Below are 16,986 nucleotides of genomic sequence, written 5' to 3'. Positions count from 1 at the left end.
CAACCTGGTGCCGGGGAAGCTGGGGTCTGGGGACGCGACTGCTGCCTTGGGCTCAGCTTCTGACAACAGTTTGGCCGCAGTCCTGATGCGCCCACCCAACAGCAATGCCCAGGGGTGCCAGGAACCAAGCAGTCTGGGCAGTGAGGGGTAGAGGCAGGGGAGTGGACAGAGCAAGCCGAGCTTCCACAAACAGGCCCTGCTCCTCCAACCCGGCCTCCATTGTCAAAGCCAGAGGAAGAAAAAGGAATTTATAGGAGAAATGACGGATCTCTGAGCTGGCAGTCAGCCCTGCTCAGCCACTAGCTTCCTGTAGGGCTTTGGGCAAGTCCCTTCTCTTCTTCAGGCTTTGGGACAAAAGCGTTACAGGTAATGAGGGTCTGGCAGATACCAGGGCCATGCCAGGTCTTCACATGCATTCCCTCATCAAATCCTCACCCCAAACGCCATACGCTAGGAACCTGGGGGCTTGTAAGAGGTTAAGTGTTTGCCCGAGGTCACACAGCTCGTATGAGGCTACCTGGCCTGCAATGGAAGGACTGGGAGACCGGGAGGCCTGGGAACCCTTCCAGCTCACAGGGGCCCTGATTCTGCAAACCCTCCCAGCGAGTTTGACACCACATGGGCCTCCGGCCTTTCTCTTGCCCTCACCCTTGTGTCCCAGCACAGGAAAGTCCTATTGACACTGCCTCCAAAACATACTCCAAATCCCTGGTCTCCCCACCTGCCACCTCACAGTGAGTAAAATGTAAACAGATCACATCACTTCCCCCACACAATTCTGCAAAGGCTTCCCACTGCCATCCGAGAAAATCCCCAGGTCCTAGACCATGGGCCCCGAGAACCCACGTGATCTGCACTTGCCGGCACTCCAACTCCACCTTCCACCCCTCCCCATCACTCACGTCCTTCAGCCAAGGGGCATCCACACTGGTCCCACAGCTGCCAACCTCCTTTCTGCCTCAGTAGTTCCCTCTGCCTGGACCTCTGCTCCCTCTGAGCCTCACCTGGTAGGCTCCTTCCCATTATCTCATTATCGTCCTCCCCATCTGAACCCAGGGCACTCTCCCACCACCCTGTCCTGTTTTCTTGTTCTCTGGTTTCCTTTTCCAGTGCCCACCTCCCCAGAAAAACAATTGCTCCAGGAGGAATTGTATACCCTGCTCTCTGCACACACCCAGTTTTATAGCCCAGGGCACACACGGTGGCCGCTCAGCGTACTCGGGCTGATAAAAGCACCACAGGCCCACCTGGTTCCGGAAGATCAAGGCCACCACGCCACCAGTGAGCTCGATTATGAGGCAAATCCCAAGGATGTACATAAACTGAAAAACAAAATCCAGTCACTTAGAGGGGCAGAGAGGTCAAGTACAATCAGGGGAATCATCTGTGGGAGCTCTTACTGCTCCTGGGCCTGGCGCCCCTTCCTGCTGTGAAGACACAGGATGTGAACAGACATTCTGAGGCAAAGCCCATCTTTGGAGCCGATGGTCAGGAAGAGTGACTCAGCTGTCCAAGCCGGACTGTTATTGAGGTTTGTCCCAAGGCTCCTCAGCAGGATATAGGTGGAAAAACACACCCCACTCTCCCAGCCCCCAAAAGGAGAGCTGGTCCTCGCTCTGGCTGCCCCAAAGGGGACAGGCCTGGCTTAAGGGGCAGGGTAGGGCACAGTTTCCAGCTGTGCGGGCAGAGCCCCTGAGAAGCGGCTTCCCAGACCCCCAGAGTGGGTGAGGGGATGATGTCTGAGGCGTATAGGATGTGAACCCCACCCCTGCCCCAGGCGTTGTCCAAACTGATGCCACGAGGTTCAGCCTCAGGCAGCCCTGCGGCCCTGCTTCTAGGGGATTTTAGGGACTTCCCTCGGGAGGAAGACAATGAGGTCAACCACATACATGGGTACAGAGCAAATGCATCTGCCTACTGGTACCCGCAGCTTTCGGGAGCCATCCTTCACCCCACAGTAAGGGAGGCAGGTGGGGCTGACCCCAGCCCCTGAACCCAGGACAGGCCCTTCAGAGTCCTGGGACTTTGGCCAGAGTCACCAAGACAGGTTCCCTGGGATCAAGAGCCGCAAGGACTCCTTTGGCCTGAGGCTGCTGGTGACCGCTGCAGAGAGAAAGTGAGGGCGATGCCAGGCACCCAGCTGGGAGCAGGAGAGAGAGCCCAAGGGCTCGGGCTACAGCCCTGGACCCAGTGCAGGTTTGCTGGTCTTACGAGCTGAGAACTCACCACCAACTTTTTTGGTTTTGCTTGCTCTTATTTGAGTGTGGTTACGCCCACTTCCAACTGAGAGTCCAGGCCAACACAGGGTGTAAATAAGTATGTAAGAAGAGTGTTCAAATCAGCCTTTCTATGTGGAAGTGGAGGTGGCCCGGGCTCTCGGGCCCGCGTGGACAGATAGGCTCGTCCAGGACTCCCTCTAGGCAAGCTGCCTGAAGACCGTGGGACAGTCTCAGTCTCCCCACCTCTTTCGGGGACCAGCTGAGGGGTGCACGGGGCCGACTCACCACTTGAAGAAGGCACAGGTTGTCACGAAGGGAGGCCACCACGCCGATGAAGGAGACGAGGAACATGACGATGCCGAGGAGGATGAGGATAATGGCCGGGGCCAGAAAGGCACTTTCGAGGGTTTTGTATTTCTGCCGCTCGACCTCTGCATAGATCCCCACGGACAGGACCAGGGTTCCAATCAGCTGCAGCAAGAAAGCAGGGAGTGAGAGATGAGAAGGACTGGAGGTCACTTGATTTTCCTCCGAAGAGTTTATTTGAGGGCTATTGTGCCTGCCATGGCGGGGGCTGCCCCAGGTGACCATACATGGAGGGAACCTGTTAGGGGCTGAATTACATTCCCCTAAAATTCCTGTACTGAAGTCCTAACCCCGGTGCCCCAGCACGTGTCTGTATTAGGGGACAGAGCCTTTAAACAGGTGTTTGGGTTACACTGTAGTCATGTGGGTGGGCCTTAGCCCATTAGGACTGTTGTCCTTAAAAGAGGAGGAGATTAGGCCACAGACACACTCAATGGGAAGACCACAGGAAGACCCAGGGAGGAGGCTGCCACCTACACACCAAAGACAGCGGCCTCAGAATAAACCAGCTCTGCCAACATCTTCATCTTAGCCTTCCAGCCTTCAGTGCTGTGACAAAAAATTCCTGTTGTGTGAGCTCCCCAGTCTGTGGAACTTTGTTGCAGCGGCCCTAGCAAACTAACAGAGACTCTATTTGGAAATTCAGAGGAAAGTACTGGTGAGTCAGGGGAAATGCCCTGGAGAGGGTCGGAGAACCCGGCCTCTGCACGGGCCTGGGATGCTCTCCCTCCTGAAACCCACACGGCTCACTCCCTCACCTCCTGCCCGGCCCTGCGCGCTTACTACTGTGCGCAGTGAGGCCTCTGAGGGCCATCCTATTTACAAAGACCCCTGCCTTCCGAAACTCCTGATGCCTTTCCCTGCTTTGTTTCTCTCCCTTAGCACTTACCAGCATCTCACACATGACTGTTTTCCTTTCATTTTTTAACTGTTTGTCTTCCCCACAAGAATATGAGCTCCGCACCAGGGGGATGTTTCCAGCTGTCTCGGGAATGCCCAGCACTCAGTGCGGCCCTGACATTTAGGAAGTGCAGTCAGCGTTTACAATCCATGTCGGTGGAATGGACGCGAGCCGGGCTTCCCGACAGGATCCCCCTTGGGTTTCAGGTCCCTGCTGCCTGCCCCGTCTTCTGCCTGGCCAAGGATTCTGACTTCCTGCGCCACCCATTCCTGAGGGCAGGGACAAATCCTCAGAGACACTGGACTTCTCCACTGAGCCGAAGGCAATGTGGGAGCAAAAGTCATGGTGCTGTCCGCTACGGTCCCAGTAAGGATGCGAGGGAGGTACAGACAAGGTGTTCGCAAGGCAGGCCACGAGCACGGATGCTCTGGAGCCAACACCCGGAACGTGAGGAGCTGTCCCTCCGGTTACCGGCTGCCCTGGCCCTGCACTGGCTGGCGCGTGCCCTCCAGGTAGATCCCCTCGACTTCCTTCTAAAAAGTGCCAGGACTGTCCTGGGTAAAGGGAAGCGCCTGCTTCCCTTAAGGCTTAAGTTTTGACAAATGGCAAGGATGTGAAAAGTCAAACAGACCAAGCGTCCTTAGAAACCCCAGAGAACAGGATTCTCAGGAAGCCACGGCCCTCACCCCCAGGCCCAGCAGTTTGCTGTAATTCACAGCTAAACACCTGTCCTTGGTTGGAACAAATAATCTGGGATGACAGGGATCCACTCCCCCAGGCTAAAAGGAAAGTCTTTCCAACACCCACAGGCCAGGAGGTGCTGAAGGCGTTGACACACCGGGAGGGAAGCCACTATTAACAAGTTGTCCATATCAGGAAAACTGTGAGTAAAATGACGTCATCAAATTTACGCATGTGGGTGTGTTTTACAATTTATAAGGCAGGACACACACGAACACACATACACAGAGTCCTACACAGGAAAATGGTGAGTGAGCACAGGACATAAAAGCTACTTTTGATAGAGAAAGAATAACCAGAGGCTCTCCGGTCAGTTCACGCTCCACAACCCAGAACAAGGTGAAATCGTTGTTCAAGGCCCACGTAGGCGCATGGGTCCTCTGAGAACAAGGCAAGCAGCACTAAAAAGACAAATCCGCCTCTTCCGAACTACTGCACTTACAGGGAATCACTCACTCAACCCTAACCTTGAACCAGACACAGAGCCGAGACATCCCTCCACCTCAAAGCTGAGGATTATGGTTGAAGGAGAGCCCCACAGAAAACTGAAGTCTTCACGGCCCGGGCAGGGAGTGAATGACATATGCAAGGACAAGGTGAACTTGACGTGAACGGAAATGGGGTTTCATTTTCCATCTTGATGAAACGTAATTCTGATGCTGTCACTGAACCAACAGCAGAACATCTTAATATTTTCAGAATTGATTCATACACTTTTGAGAGTTCTATGTTTCCTGTTGTGTAAAAAAAGAAAAGTTCTTGGCAGGTGACCATGGCTCTAGCCTGTCTCCCTCCCTCACCCCCCGCCCCCCATTCTTTTGAGGTAAGGTGTCCTGCTTTGGAAACCATCTCCAAAACATAATAGCTGTCATTGGCCCCAGTTCTGGGCAGAACTGACCCCAGCCCTCTCTATAAATGCAGTCAGTGGCTTCTTCTGTTTTTACAAGCTCCCCAGAGCCCTGGGGCCCACTCCAGAACAGCCTCACTGGCAGGAAACACAACTTCCTCGGATCCCCCTCCTGTTGCAAAGAACCGCATTTCCCTCACTAGTCAGCCCTGCCACATTTCCAGCCGTGGGAAAGCGATCACAGCAAATGCAAACCCAAGCCTCCTGACTTCCCCGCCACTGTGTACACAGCCATCACAGGCCGTTTCTCCCGGTCCACCCAGAGGGGCCGCCGCCCCAGCCCTCCCAGAGGCCTGACAGACAACCCCCAAAGTGGCTCCCCACACAGCTCAGGCTGATTTGGGCTCTTTGTTCATATGGTTGAAGGGCAGTGGGCATGGGGAGAGGCCAGCATAACCCTTCCCAGAAACTTCAAGATTTCCAAATGATATTTACATCTCTGATGACATCAGTTTATGTTTCCATCTGAATATAAAGTGAACTGCCAATGCCAGTGTGCAATCACACCCATTCTTCTCCGCTAATTATAGCCTTTCGCCAGGCGGCCAGCCACTCCAGCTCCTGCGCAGGAAGCAAATACACTACTTGTCAAGCAGGACAGCTTCAGCTAAACAGGGCTGGGGTAAGGGGGCACGCAGCCATGCCCATTTGGGGACAAAGTGGTAAAGAACATGCTGCTGGCAACCTACAGGCCAGGCCCAAAGCCCCAGGCTTTGCAAGGCACATGGTGTCTTAAACAGGCTGCATAGAAGCCCTGCAGCCCAGCGTGAAAGGGGCCTGAAAGTCCCCCCTGAGCCCTGCACCCTGGGACACACCTTCCTCCTCTGCAGGGAGACGCCCAGCTCCATGCAGCTGCTGGGAGGCAGGAGGCCCCATGAGGCATTCCAGCACCTGTGCCTCCTCCTTCAGGAAGCATCTGGTACTGGTCCCCTCCACAGACCAGCTCACCCCCAGCTGGGGCAAATCTGCACTTAGAGGGCACCTGAACGGCCCCTTTTCACTACAAAGGGCACAAACCAGGCACCTGCTCTGTTCCAGGTCCTGACATGGGGTCGCAGGACTAGACCTGGGGTAAGACTGGGGGAGGAGAGATTGAGAGAGGCTAGAGATGACCTCTGTGGTCCTATGGATGGAATTCAGGGGGTCTTTCAACTGGGTATGGAAAAAAGGTCACACCTTTACTTCTGCTAACCTCTAAGTGAAACGTTCCTGGCACAAAGACGGTGAAGAAACCCCTGGTCTACAGGAAGCAAGCTGCAATCCCGACTCTGGAGAGGTACGGAGGACTCGGAGAAATTGAACCAAAGTGAGGGGAAGAAAGGAATCGTCAGAAATCAGGATGGGCTTCCTGGGGAGCCAGTGTTTCCTGGAAGGCCCCAAGAACTGCTTCATTGGTTCCAAAACTATCTCATGGGGCACTTGAGGCTCCAGGGCTTTGTTGGGCCCCAACAAAGCTCCTTTCTGAGTTTCCAGCTTAAAGAGATATGGGGAGTAGCTAAATTCCAAGGCCCGAGGGAGATTTTAAATAAGATGGGGCTAGCCGCATTCCTGCACCCAGCCGGAAAACCCTGGGCTTCACATCCATCAGCCCTTCTGCCCCAGGCCAGTCCCGCCTGGCTCTGGGCTGAGCCGCCCTGCAGACTGCCTCCTACTCAGTCCACTCCATACCAGCTTCTCCTCTGTCCAGGTCGGGGCTGGAAGGAGCAGTAGAGGCAAGATAAGAGTCGGGAGTTGGCATTCTGAGCCTCCGTTTATTAGCTCAGTGACCTTGGCTGTGTCACTTCCCTGCTTTGAGCCTCATTTTTCACCTGTAGTACAGTAAAGCCTGATGCCATCAGTGGAATGATTATGCTGTACCAGCATCCCACAGAGTGTTCGACTTGCACCATGCCCCCTAACCTTCACACTCCCTCACACATCCCCGAAATGACGAGTCTCGCCTTGCAGACCAGGCTCGATGGGACACGGATCGTAGGAGAGGGAGAGTCATCAGGATTCACAGCAAAAACCTGTCTGTCTGTCCTGCCGCTAAGGCTTCCAGACCAGCCTTTTGCAAGGACCTGGGAGAGAACTACCCTGAAATGTCTTTGCAAAATATAATGGTGCCAACAGAATACTCTATGATGTTGCTCACGTTCAGCATGGTAGCCACTAGCCACATGTGACTAACAAGCTATTGAAATGTGGCTTGTGCGTCTAAGGAACTAAATTTTTAATTTTATTTCATTTTAATTAATTTAAATTCGACCACACATAGCTAGCAGCCATGACGCTGGACAGCACAGATCTCAGGAGTCTCGCGTTGGGTGCTGTCCTTGCCACTCTCGCATTGTTACTTTCTGAAAGTGGAGACCACGCTTAGTCAAAAATCCTGTGCCCTAATCATCCTGCCACTAGCTAGGGATGGTTCAGTTCATGTCCACTGACTTCATTCAGGAAAAAACAATCTCTTCTCCCGCTTTTCCCTGGAGAGCTCAGTCCCCATTTTCCCACCGCCCCCCGACCCCGCGCCTAAAGCAGGACCGACCAGATCCAGAAGGCACTGACAGTGCCCCCACCTCCAGGACTACAGGACAGCACTCTAAGCTTTGGGGGCCCTGAAGCCCAGCACCATCAGCTTGGCCCCTGTCCTACCTCCAGGCAGCCTGAGCTTGAGGCATGGGGCTTCTTTCAACCCCAAATAAAGCCAGCCATTGAGAAAGCTGCAGAGGCTGCCTCCTACTGCCAACAAAAAAGCCACTCACCAAATGGTCTTTGTCATTGGTGCTTGGCTGTCAACTCTTGCTTGACCCTGGACTTCTTTTTAAAAACTGGAGATCAAGTGCAGAGAACTCGGTTAATTGTGGTCCTTGACCCATGGCGTTCTCTGAGACGGCCTGCTCTGGTTCGCAGAGCAACAGGCACCATTTATAACCAGTCCTCCTGTCCCATTGGTGACCCCACTGCCATGACCCCACTGTCACACACTACGGTTCCATATGTGCCCGGGGCAGTGTCTGACTCCCTACCTCTTCTGTGGGTCAAGCTACCCCTAGACAAGCTTCCGTGGCATAGTGACTAGAGCTTTAAAACACATCTTGGCATCCAGTAGGCCAAGTCGCTCTTTCCTGTCTTCTTCGGAAGTGTCCCGGGTAGTCGTGGGCTTTGACTCTGCCTCATACATTTTAGAATCATCGTGTCAAGTTCCACAAAAAAACCTGCTGGGGTTTGACTATGGCCACATGGAATCTACAGATCCCTCAGGACAGAACTGAGTCAGGTCTTCTGCCCATGAGAACGGCTTATTCCTTCTTTGCTTGTGTCTTCTTCATTATGATTTCTCTAATAGAAGTGCTCTCTCTACTTCCCGAAGCTTTTCCATGGCTGTCCAGGCAGAGCTAGGGAGAGACTTCGGGAAGCATTCCCCAGGCCCACCTGAGCAGGCCCTCCAGCCAGGCCCGGGGGTGGAAGACACAGCCTTTAGAAAACAAATGTAAGAAGCAAAGTGGACACACCAGTCTGTTTTGCTCCCCTCCCGCACCAATGGTGACAGGAACTTGATTTAAAAGACTCCCACATACTGTCTGTTCTCAATATGGTGAAGCTTCTGAGAGGTCCATCTTGTCACTTTCTCTCTCACCCTAGATGATCTTCCACATTCCTATGGCAAAACAAAAAATAAAGACTCCCACATACACACACATAGCACATTCCAGGCTGTGAAAGACCTAAGCTGGGAGCTTTGCACGCCCCAGCTATTCAACCCAGCCAGGGGGAAGTGGCCTGTCTAATTGAGAACGCCAAACATATGAAGCCCTAGAGGGGAGAGCTGCCCAAGCCTGGACTCCCGTTGGGAAGTTTGGGGGCGGGCAGGTGGGACGTGGTGTAACAAATAACTGATAAGGGTATTCGGAAACAAGAGGCAGAGCAGTTGCATCCTGCTGGGAAACCAGAGAAGGCCCTTTGGAGTGGAGCCTTGAAAGGCGCACGGAGTTAGACTTCGCACCACCAGCCTCTCCATCAGCACAGGGACAGGCCCAATACATCTGTGTGGCAGAAATACATCTGAGGCATGACACTGCTTCACGGGCATGTCAGCCCCAGAAGGGACTCTGGTGGCCCCATTCCACAGCAGGGCCTTGCAAGGTTTAAGGATGAGAGTGATTCACAGTTACTCTGAAAACCAAGGAAACAGCCAAGAGAAGATGAGGAGTTGAGAGCAAATCACCTCTACCCAACACACTCCTCTCCCTGGCTTTCTTTCCTCTCCCTCTCTGGGCCTTTCTTTTTCTGAACCAAGAGTCAGAACGTGCCTCCCAGGGCTGTGTTCTCATGGCATCAGGGTGATTATCTCCCCAGATCTCAGCCCTAGGTGGGCCCAGGCCCACCCTCAAGCCAGGCTGACGCATTAGCCAGAGGCCAATCAGAACAGAAGCCAGTACTCCCCATGTGGACGTGAGGCTCTGGCGGTGCGGACCTCCTGCTCAGGCCACCACAGATAGCACCCCAGGCCGAGGGTTGTCACTGTAGCTGAGAGGCTAGGAATGGTGAATGCAGACTTAGATCCTGGGATGCGGGCTTGCGGACTCCGAGATGACAAGCTATGCAAGACCGGGGTGGAGCTGCTCCCCGCTGAGTACACTCAGGAGAACACTCAGGAGTACACCCTGAGCCAAAACTCCATCTAGAAAGAGCTCCACTGCTCACAGCTGCAGGATGTTGGCAAGAGTGGGTAAGATGGCCCAGGTATCCCATTTTTCCAGACCCTTTAAAAAGAGACACAGGCCCACAAAGGTGACAAGGAGCTTTGTCCTAGACAATGGCTTCCAGTTCTGGCCCCAGCAGCCTTTCAAAGCCCATGCCTATCCACCAGGAACTAAGCCAGGCATTTCCCAGTCTTCTCCTGGCCTGGGGTCTTTCCCAGAGACAGTGTGGGAGTTTCCCCATGGGGCCGAAAGTGAGGACAAGAGGAATTTCAGGGAAGGGAGAAGGAAGAGGAGTCCCCCATGATCTTACCTCTCCCTGACCTTCTGGGCTGCTGAGAGAAGAAGCCACAATAAAGGAGGGAGCCACCAAAGGGAGCAGGCAGTGAAGGACAGGGCACCAGGGAAGGGAAGGAAGAGGGGAAGGAAGTGGTGAAGGAACTTCCAGCCAGAGCTGCACAGGGCAGTGAGACTGCGCAGCCAAGGTTGCCGTTTCCCAGGGGACACTTGCTGAGTTGGACACATATAAATTAAGGGCAGTCTCTATACAATTTTGGCAATAATAGGGCTTGTTCTCTCATGCCACTTGTTTTTCAATGTTAGATCTAGTTTTATATCCAAGAAAAAAAGAATCAAATTTCTATGTATATCTCCATCCTTCAGTTTATTCCTCCCCCTTTGCACAAAATCCCACATTTGAACTAAGCCCTTTCTTTGCCCCTAAACTAGGGCTGGAAGGCAGATGAGGCAATCAGATCGCACGTGTCAGTGCCTCGCATGAATAGGCCTTAAAGAATGTACACTGACCCAGTCCAAGGGCTCATAACTCCACAGAGGTCAAAGGGCAAAGGAGAAAGGAGGCAGCATCATACCTTGGAAGGAGCACTGAGCGACGGTGGCAGGGGTGGGGGCGGGTGGATGGCAGCCCTGGACTTTAATCCCAGCTGTCACTAGCTCCCATTCTCCTTGGGCAAGTCACTTTCCATCTCTGGGCCTCAATTTCTCTGCTCCAAAAAGGAGGGGGGTGGCCAGGACAATGCTTACAGTCCCTTCACTGCCCCAGGAGTCCAGAAAACTCATGCCTGCCCAGCTCCTCCTACATCCCCAGCCATTGGCAGAGCGTGGGTGGCCCAGCGTTTTCTCCTCCCCTGAGTTCTCCATGCTTTCCTACCTAGTCCAGGGACGCCACACTTCTGCATGTGAAAGGCCCTGCAGGGCACAGAGGCCCTCCCAGCCCAGCCTCACTGGAGGCACACACCTTCAGCATTTACTCCCACGGCAGCCAGGGAAAGGAGACCAACAGTTTTTTGGGAAATAATAAAGCCAAAGGGGGCTAATAACCATTCTCCAAAGCTCAGCTCAAAGTCCTCCTCCCCTAGGAGGTCTTCTTGGGTCACTCCAGCTACGGGGATCTCTCTGCACTTCTGATCACCTCAAGATGACATCAACAATGCGAAGCCCTCACTGGTACTGGTATTTACACTATTAATTATGCCCACAGAACAGATAATTCCAGGTATTTGTTACCTACTGCATGCAGGGCATGGTTGGCAGAACCAGCAACACACACACCATCTTTGACCGACACAATGTCACAGGATGTACACACTATGCAAATGCGTCAGTCCCGGAATTACCCAGGAAGTTTGGTGGCTCAGCTCCCCGACCACGCTCTCCCGACAGAGGCCATATGGAAAGTGGTCGGGGTGCGTGCCAGCCCACAGTGGCCTCCCGAACCATGACGCCCTTGAGACAAGATGCTGAGCAAAAGTTCCTGGCACCGAGCTGGTGCTCAATTAATGTTACGTCTCCTTTCCCAGTAAGGATGTAGGACTGATGTAACCCTGACATTTCACGACTCAAATCAGATGCCACAAACCATTTCCCCTTTAGAGGCGCTTTGGTCCAAGGATAATTCAGGGAAAGGGGAGTCCCTGTTCTGAATCCCAAGGCAGCACTCACTGATTCAACATACATGTATTATGTGCCTGTCATGTGCCAGGCCCTGGGAGTGAAATGATAAGACCTAGTTCCAGCCCTCAGGAGCTCCGTCTACCGAGAACACCTACACACCAGCAAACGCAGCAGGAATGGGAAACGTTGGGGTAACCGAGTGTGCAGAGGAGCTGCTAACCCGTGGCAGGACCAGTGAGATGGAGGAGGTGATACTTAAACTGAGTGCATTTGATGCATGTAATGAACGAGCGACATTTCCGAAGTGGACGAGGGTTTTAGGTGCCCGTGAAGGTGCTTCAGGGACAGCAGGCCAGCATAGCTGGAGCCAAGGACAAGTAGATGGGGTCGGGGAGGGGGCCGGGGAAGCTCACAGAAGCCAGAGCACCGGGGCCTGGTCTCTCAGGTTAAGTCAAAAAGTTTACTCAGTCATTTAACATCCCTTTACTGAGAGATTAAGTCAGTCATACTCAAAGTTTTTGCTCTTAGGACTCCTTTGGATTCTTTTTTTTTTCCTAAGGTTTTATTTATTTATTTTTAGAGACAGGAGAAGGGAGGGAGAAACAGAGGAAGAGAAACACTGATGTGTGAGAGCAACATTGATTGGTTACCCCAACTGAGAACGGGTACCTGGCCCACAGCCCATGCACATGCCCCGACCCCTGACCAGGAATGGAACCAGCGACCTTTGGTTTGCGGGACGACGCCCAACCCACTGAGCCGCAAGAGGCAGGGCTCCTTTGGACTCTCAAACAATTTTGAGGACCCTAGAACTTTTGTTTTTATGTATTATATCTATCAATTACTGTATTTATTATATAAGAAATTAAAAGACATTTTAAATATTTAATTCATTTAGAAATAATAGATTAACATGTTAACATAAATAGCATATTTTTTCTTTAAAAATGCCAAAAAACACTAAGAAGATTAGCATGGGCTTTACATTTTTGCAAATGTCAATGTCTGGCCAATGAGCAGGCGGCAGGATGCTCACAGCCACTCCTCAGCCAGTCTGCACCCCTTCGCCGTCACAGGCCGCTGAAATACTCCACCGCACACTCCTGAGAGAAGCAGTGGGAAAGGCAGCTAGCGTCTCAGTGTCACTATGAAGATGGTTTTGGTTTCCCGGACCCCCACCCACCCACCCAAGGATTCCTGGAGCGCTCTTGGAGAGCAGCTGTTTTAGGAGCGGGCTGGGGAGAGCTATAGCTCGAACCAAACACAAGAGTCCCGGCTTTGGGGGAACTCATTCTAGCAGGGGAGAGACTAACAAGAAAAGCACACAGTGTGTCATGGTCGTAAGTGCTATAAAGAAAACAAAACAGGGAAGTAAGCCAGGGAGGCCGGGGAACGAGGCTGGCATTTCAAATCACAAAGACCTTGGAACACACCCATGTGTTCAAGGCACAGCTGCTACAGTGTGACAGTGGGGGTGGGGTATAGATGAGGTGAGAGGGCAGGGGTGGGCAGGGCAGATCAGTGGGGCCTTTGAAGCCTTTGGGACAACTCTGACTTTTGCTCTGAGTGGGTGGAAGACACCGCAAGTTTGCAGAGCAGGGGTCTGATCTGACTTTGATTTTTCAATGAGCTCCTCTGGCTGCTACACTGAGAACGGCCTGGGGAGTGTAGGCCAGGAGAGCAATCAGGGATCTGCTGCAGCGACCCAGATCGGAGGTGACAGTGGCCTGGACGATGGCAGGCACGTGGAGGTGGCGAGAAGTGGGCAGACTCAATATATTTTGAACTCGGAATAGGAAACTCACTGAAACAGTGTAAGCAGGGCAGCCACATGCTCAGATTTGCTTTCAAATGTTCTTTCACCCACCAGCGTATTCACCCGGCTGCAATGTCACCCCACGGCTTACTCATTTGTCTTCATGGGAAACGCACGTTTACAACACAGAGGGCTGGCGGTCAAGTTTGGCATGGCCAGCAGTGAGGTGGCCGGATATCGGGCGTCTCCTCACATGGTATTCTCCACCTCCTGCCGCATCCCAAGGAAACTGGGAAGCAAATCCACAACGCCAATCATGTTCTGCAGATCAACAGACCTGGAGGTGGCCAGGGAATCAAAAGCCACAAAGGTGGTCTAGACTGGGGGAGATTGAAGAGACTCGTCACAGCCCAAACAATGCGTGAGCCTTCAGTAGATCCTGAATTGGGTAAAACATCCCATAAAAGGCAACTGGAAAACAACTGAGGGAATCTGGATAGGAGCTGCACAGATGATGCTTTATTTAACGGTGATTATCTTTCAGGACAATGGTGTGTGGGAGAACGCCCTTTCTGAAAGGCTGGATGCTAGGGCATCTAAGGGTGAGGTCATAGTGGCTGCAGCTTGCTTTCAGCTGCGCTGGCAAAAAAAAAATGTATTTATTGAGAGAGAGAGAGGGATGAAGACAAGATGTTAACAGTTGGTAACTCAAAGGCACACAGGTGTTCTTTGAACTCTTCTTTCAGCTTTTCTGTGGGTTTACATTTTTTTTAAGGAAGCGTCATTTCCACCACCCCCACATGATGGGGAACCACTAGTTTTAATGCCTTCCATCTTTCAGAAGAGAAGGGGCCACCCTCGGCTCCATCCCAACCATCCCCTGAGCATGAGAACCACGGGACAAAGAGGCTCTGCCCCACACATCCCTGGGCACACTGACTTCCCAAAAGCCTCCTACACACTGGTTTGTAGCAAACACAACATCTATGATCGGGCAGCTCCGGAGCATGTTGGGTCTCGTAAGCAGCCTGTGGGTAGCCGGCAGCCGGCCCTGGGTCTCCCAGCTCTGTAGAGCATCTCTCCCAGCGCCTGGCCCGGGGCCCGGGCTGTGCAGCTGGTGATTTAGGGTGGGCATTCAGGGAGTCCCGCATCCAGCCACCAAGGGAAGACTCGTGCAGGGGCCCCCACAGCTCCACACTGCTTCCCAGGCCCAGCAAGCCTTTCCCTTCTCACTTTCTGCATTTCCCTAAGCAAGGAGACGTCTTGGTGGGTCAGACAAATGCAGACAAGGAACACACAGCCCTCTTCCCCAGGATTCCAGAACATTCAGGTCCTCAGAAGTCACCTCTCACATTTTTTGTTAAAATGAGATCCAATGCAATACATGAGCTGTGTTGCTGGATCCTGATATTTTTTTTAATGCATGATGGGAAACCTTAGGGACAATTGAAGAAGTTTTAATGCAGTCTTGGTATTTTCTTCGGTGCGATCACGGAATCGTGGTGATATCCAAGAACTCTTTGTGGAGATGCATTCTGGGATATCTGGGATGCCCTGTCATCATGTCTGCGACTTGGGCTGACCCTTAGTTGGCCAAGTGTCAGAGTTAACGATCCTGCTTGCTGGGCACCTGGGTGTTCACTGGATCATTCTTTCACCGTTTCTCTACGTTTAACATATTTTTACAATGAAAAAGTTGAGAAAACAAGCAGGATTCAAGTTCCATCTCTTCCTCAAGGAGGTCTGTTTACAGGTCTGAGTCTCCTTTTGGCCCGGGACGTCTCAGTGGCCACAGCCAGGGCTAGGCTCCCCAGGGCCCTGGGGCAGGAAGCCTCCCCTGGCCAGGCAGTAATGGCCTCGCCAGATGGTTCACTGCTAACGGGGGCTAAATACAGCCTGAGACAGGAACCTGCCTATTACACATCCATGAGAGCCTCCTGGAAAACAGGACCTGGGCATGCTCCTCCCTGTTGCAGGGAAGCCTGGAGGAAGGGAGAGAGAGGGTCGCTTGCCACCGCAATCCCCTCCTCCACTTTAAGACAGTTAGGACGAGAGAAGAGAACACAACCAATCAATTTCATGAGGAAACCCTGGCGCTGAAAGTGAGAGGAGGTCAGGGCTGCAACCGGCGCCCTCCCTGGGGCTGGGCTGGGGTGACCAGCAAAGAGCACGGCCAGCTGAGGCACTCCCCACTCAGGAGCTGCGTGACCTTGGACGGCCTCCTTCCCTCCTGAGTGTCTGCTGCCTCTGCTGTTAAACAGGAGTGACCGTGCCTGCCCCGTGGTCATTCAGAGGACCCCGAGAGATGGGGAAACTCCTTGTAAACTGAAAAGTGCTGTAACACAGGAGAATCCCCATTCCTTCTTTAAAATCAGCAGATACCAAGACTCTTAAGTGCCTACACCTGACCGGGAGGTGCTGCTATTCTTATTTAAATAATTGACTGCCTTTTTACTAAAATAAATATGACCTTGACCTAACCTAGTGAACACCTATGAAATCATTGATTTAAGGTGCTATTTTAATATACATTATATTTAATGCATACGTGTTAAATTTTTAAGTTCTCTCCCAGGGACGACCTAAAATCATCTTGTGGGTGTTGTTCTGGCCCCACCCCGTTATTTCACAGACGGGAATCTCAGGCCAAGAGATGGGCTGTCATTCCTGTTAGGGGGGTCAGTGACGCAGGCTGTGAAGGAATTCACAGAGAAGAAAGTGCAGAGAGTTCATTGTTATTTACTCTCCAAGAAAGGAGAGAGCATGGTGTGGAGAGAGACGCCAGCAGAGAAATACAAAGAGATTGTACCCTGTGCCCGAGGGCGACCTTACCAATGACGAGAGCACCAGTCAGATGCCCTGGCAACAAATTTAACCCACTCAGTCAGAGGACTCGGTAGAAAGCCCATCTGAGAGCCCGCATGGGCAGAGAAAGAGCATGTCTGAGAGAGAAAGCCCGGGGGACCCCAGGATGTGTTTACCCCGTGCCCCGAGGGCGGCCTCACCAAAGCCCAGGGCATCAAACAAAGGGGAAGGGATGGGCCCCTTTGAACGTCAGGGGTGGTCGGTTCCTGACTCACTGGACCCCGTGTCCCAGGTGTCACCCGGGGACGGTCACGTAGGATGACTCCATGTCCAGAGGGCAGCCTTCCCTTCTCTCTCAGCATTGACAAGACGCACTTTGATGAAGGATTTCTTCCACAGCTGACAGGCGGTTTTCCCCACCCCAGCGAGAGCAAGAGAAAGTGTAATGGAAACAACTCCAGTGCCACCAGAGCCATCAGAGAATGTCATCAGGGAGCAATTAGGTGGGGGGAGGGGCGCTGGGGCCTGAAGTTTCTCTCTCTACAAATTTAGAACTTCCACAACCTTCACAAACTGTTCTGCGACTTTCACAAACTTCCTTATCCCTTTAGAAGTAACCATTTTTAGAATAAATCACTTTCAATCCCTATCCTTCAAAATTCCATCTCCATGCCTTAAGCTTTCTATCATTAAAA

The 16,986-nt window shown here is 52.6% G+C and overlaps 1 protein-coding gene across 1 annotated transcript in view; it reads right to left on the bottom strand.

Moving 5' to 3' along the window:
* The window catches only part of TSPAN15 (tetraspanin 15), a 48,103-nt gene that overhangs the window by 19,720 nt on the left and 11,397 nt on the right, over nt 1–16,986 (bottom strand). The window contains exons 2-3 of the mRNA XM_024561218.4: nt 2,505–2,690; nt 1,248–1,322 (exon numbers count right to left, since the gene is read on the bottom strand). Coding sequence (XP_024416986.1) covers nt 1,248–1,322; nt 2,505–2,690 — 261 coding nt within the window. The remainder of the gene's footprint in view (nt 1–1,247; nt 1,323–2,504; nt 2,691–16,986) is intronic.

Source organism: Desmodus rotundus, chromosome 4 (assembly GCF_022682495.2).
Source record: "Desmodus rotundus isolate HL8 chromosome 4, HLdesRot8A.1, whole genome shotgun sequence".
In the NCBI taxonomy this organism is placed as follows: domain Eukaryota; kingdom Metazoa; phylum Chordata; class Mammalia; order Chiroptera; family Phyllostomidae; genus Desmodus; species Desmodus rotundus.
Note: the sequence above shows the minus strand (reverse complement) of the source record. Positions and strands in the feature narration are given on the sequence as shown.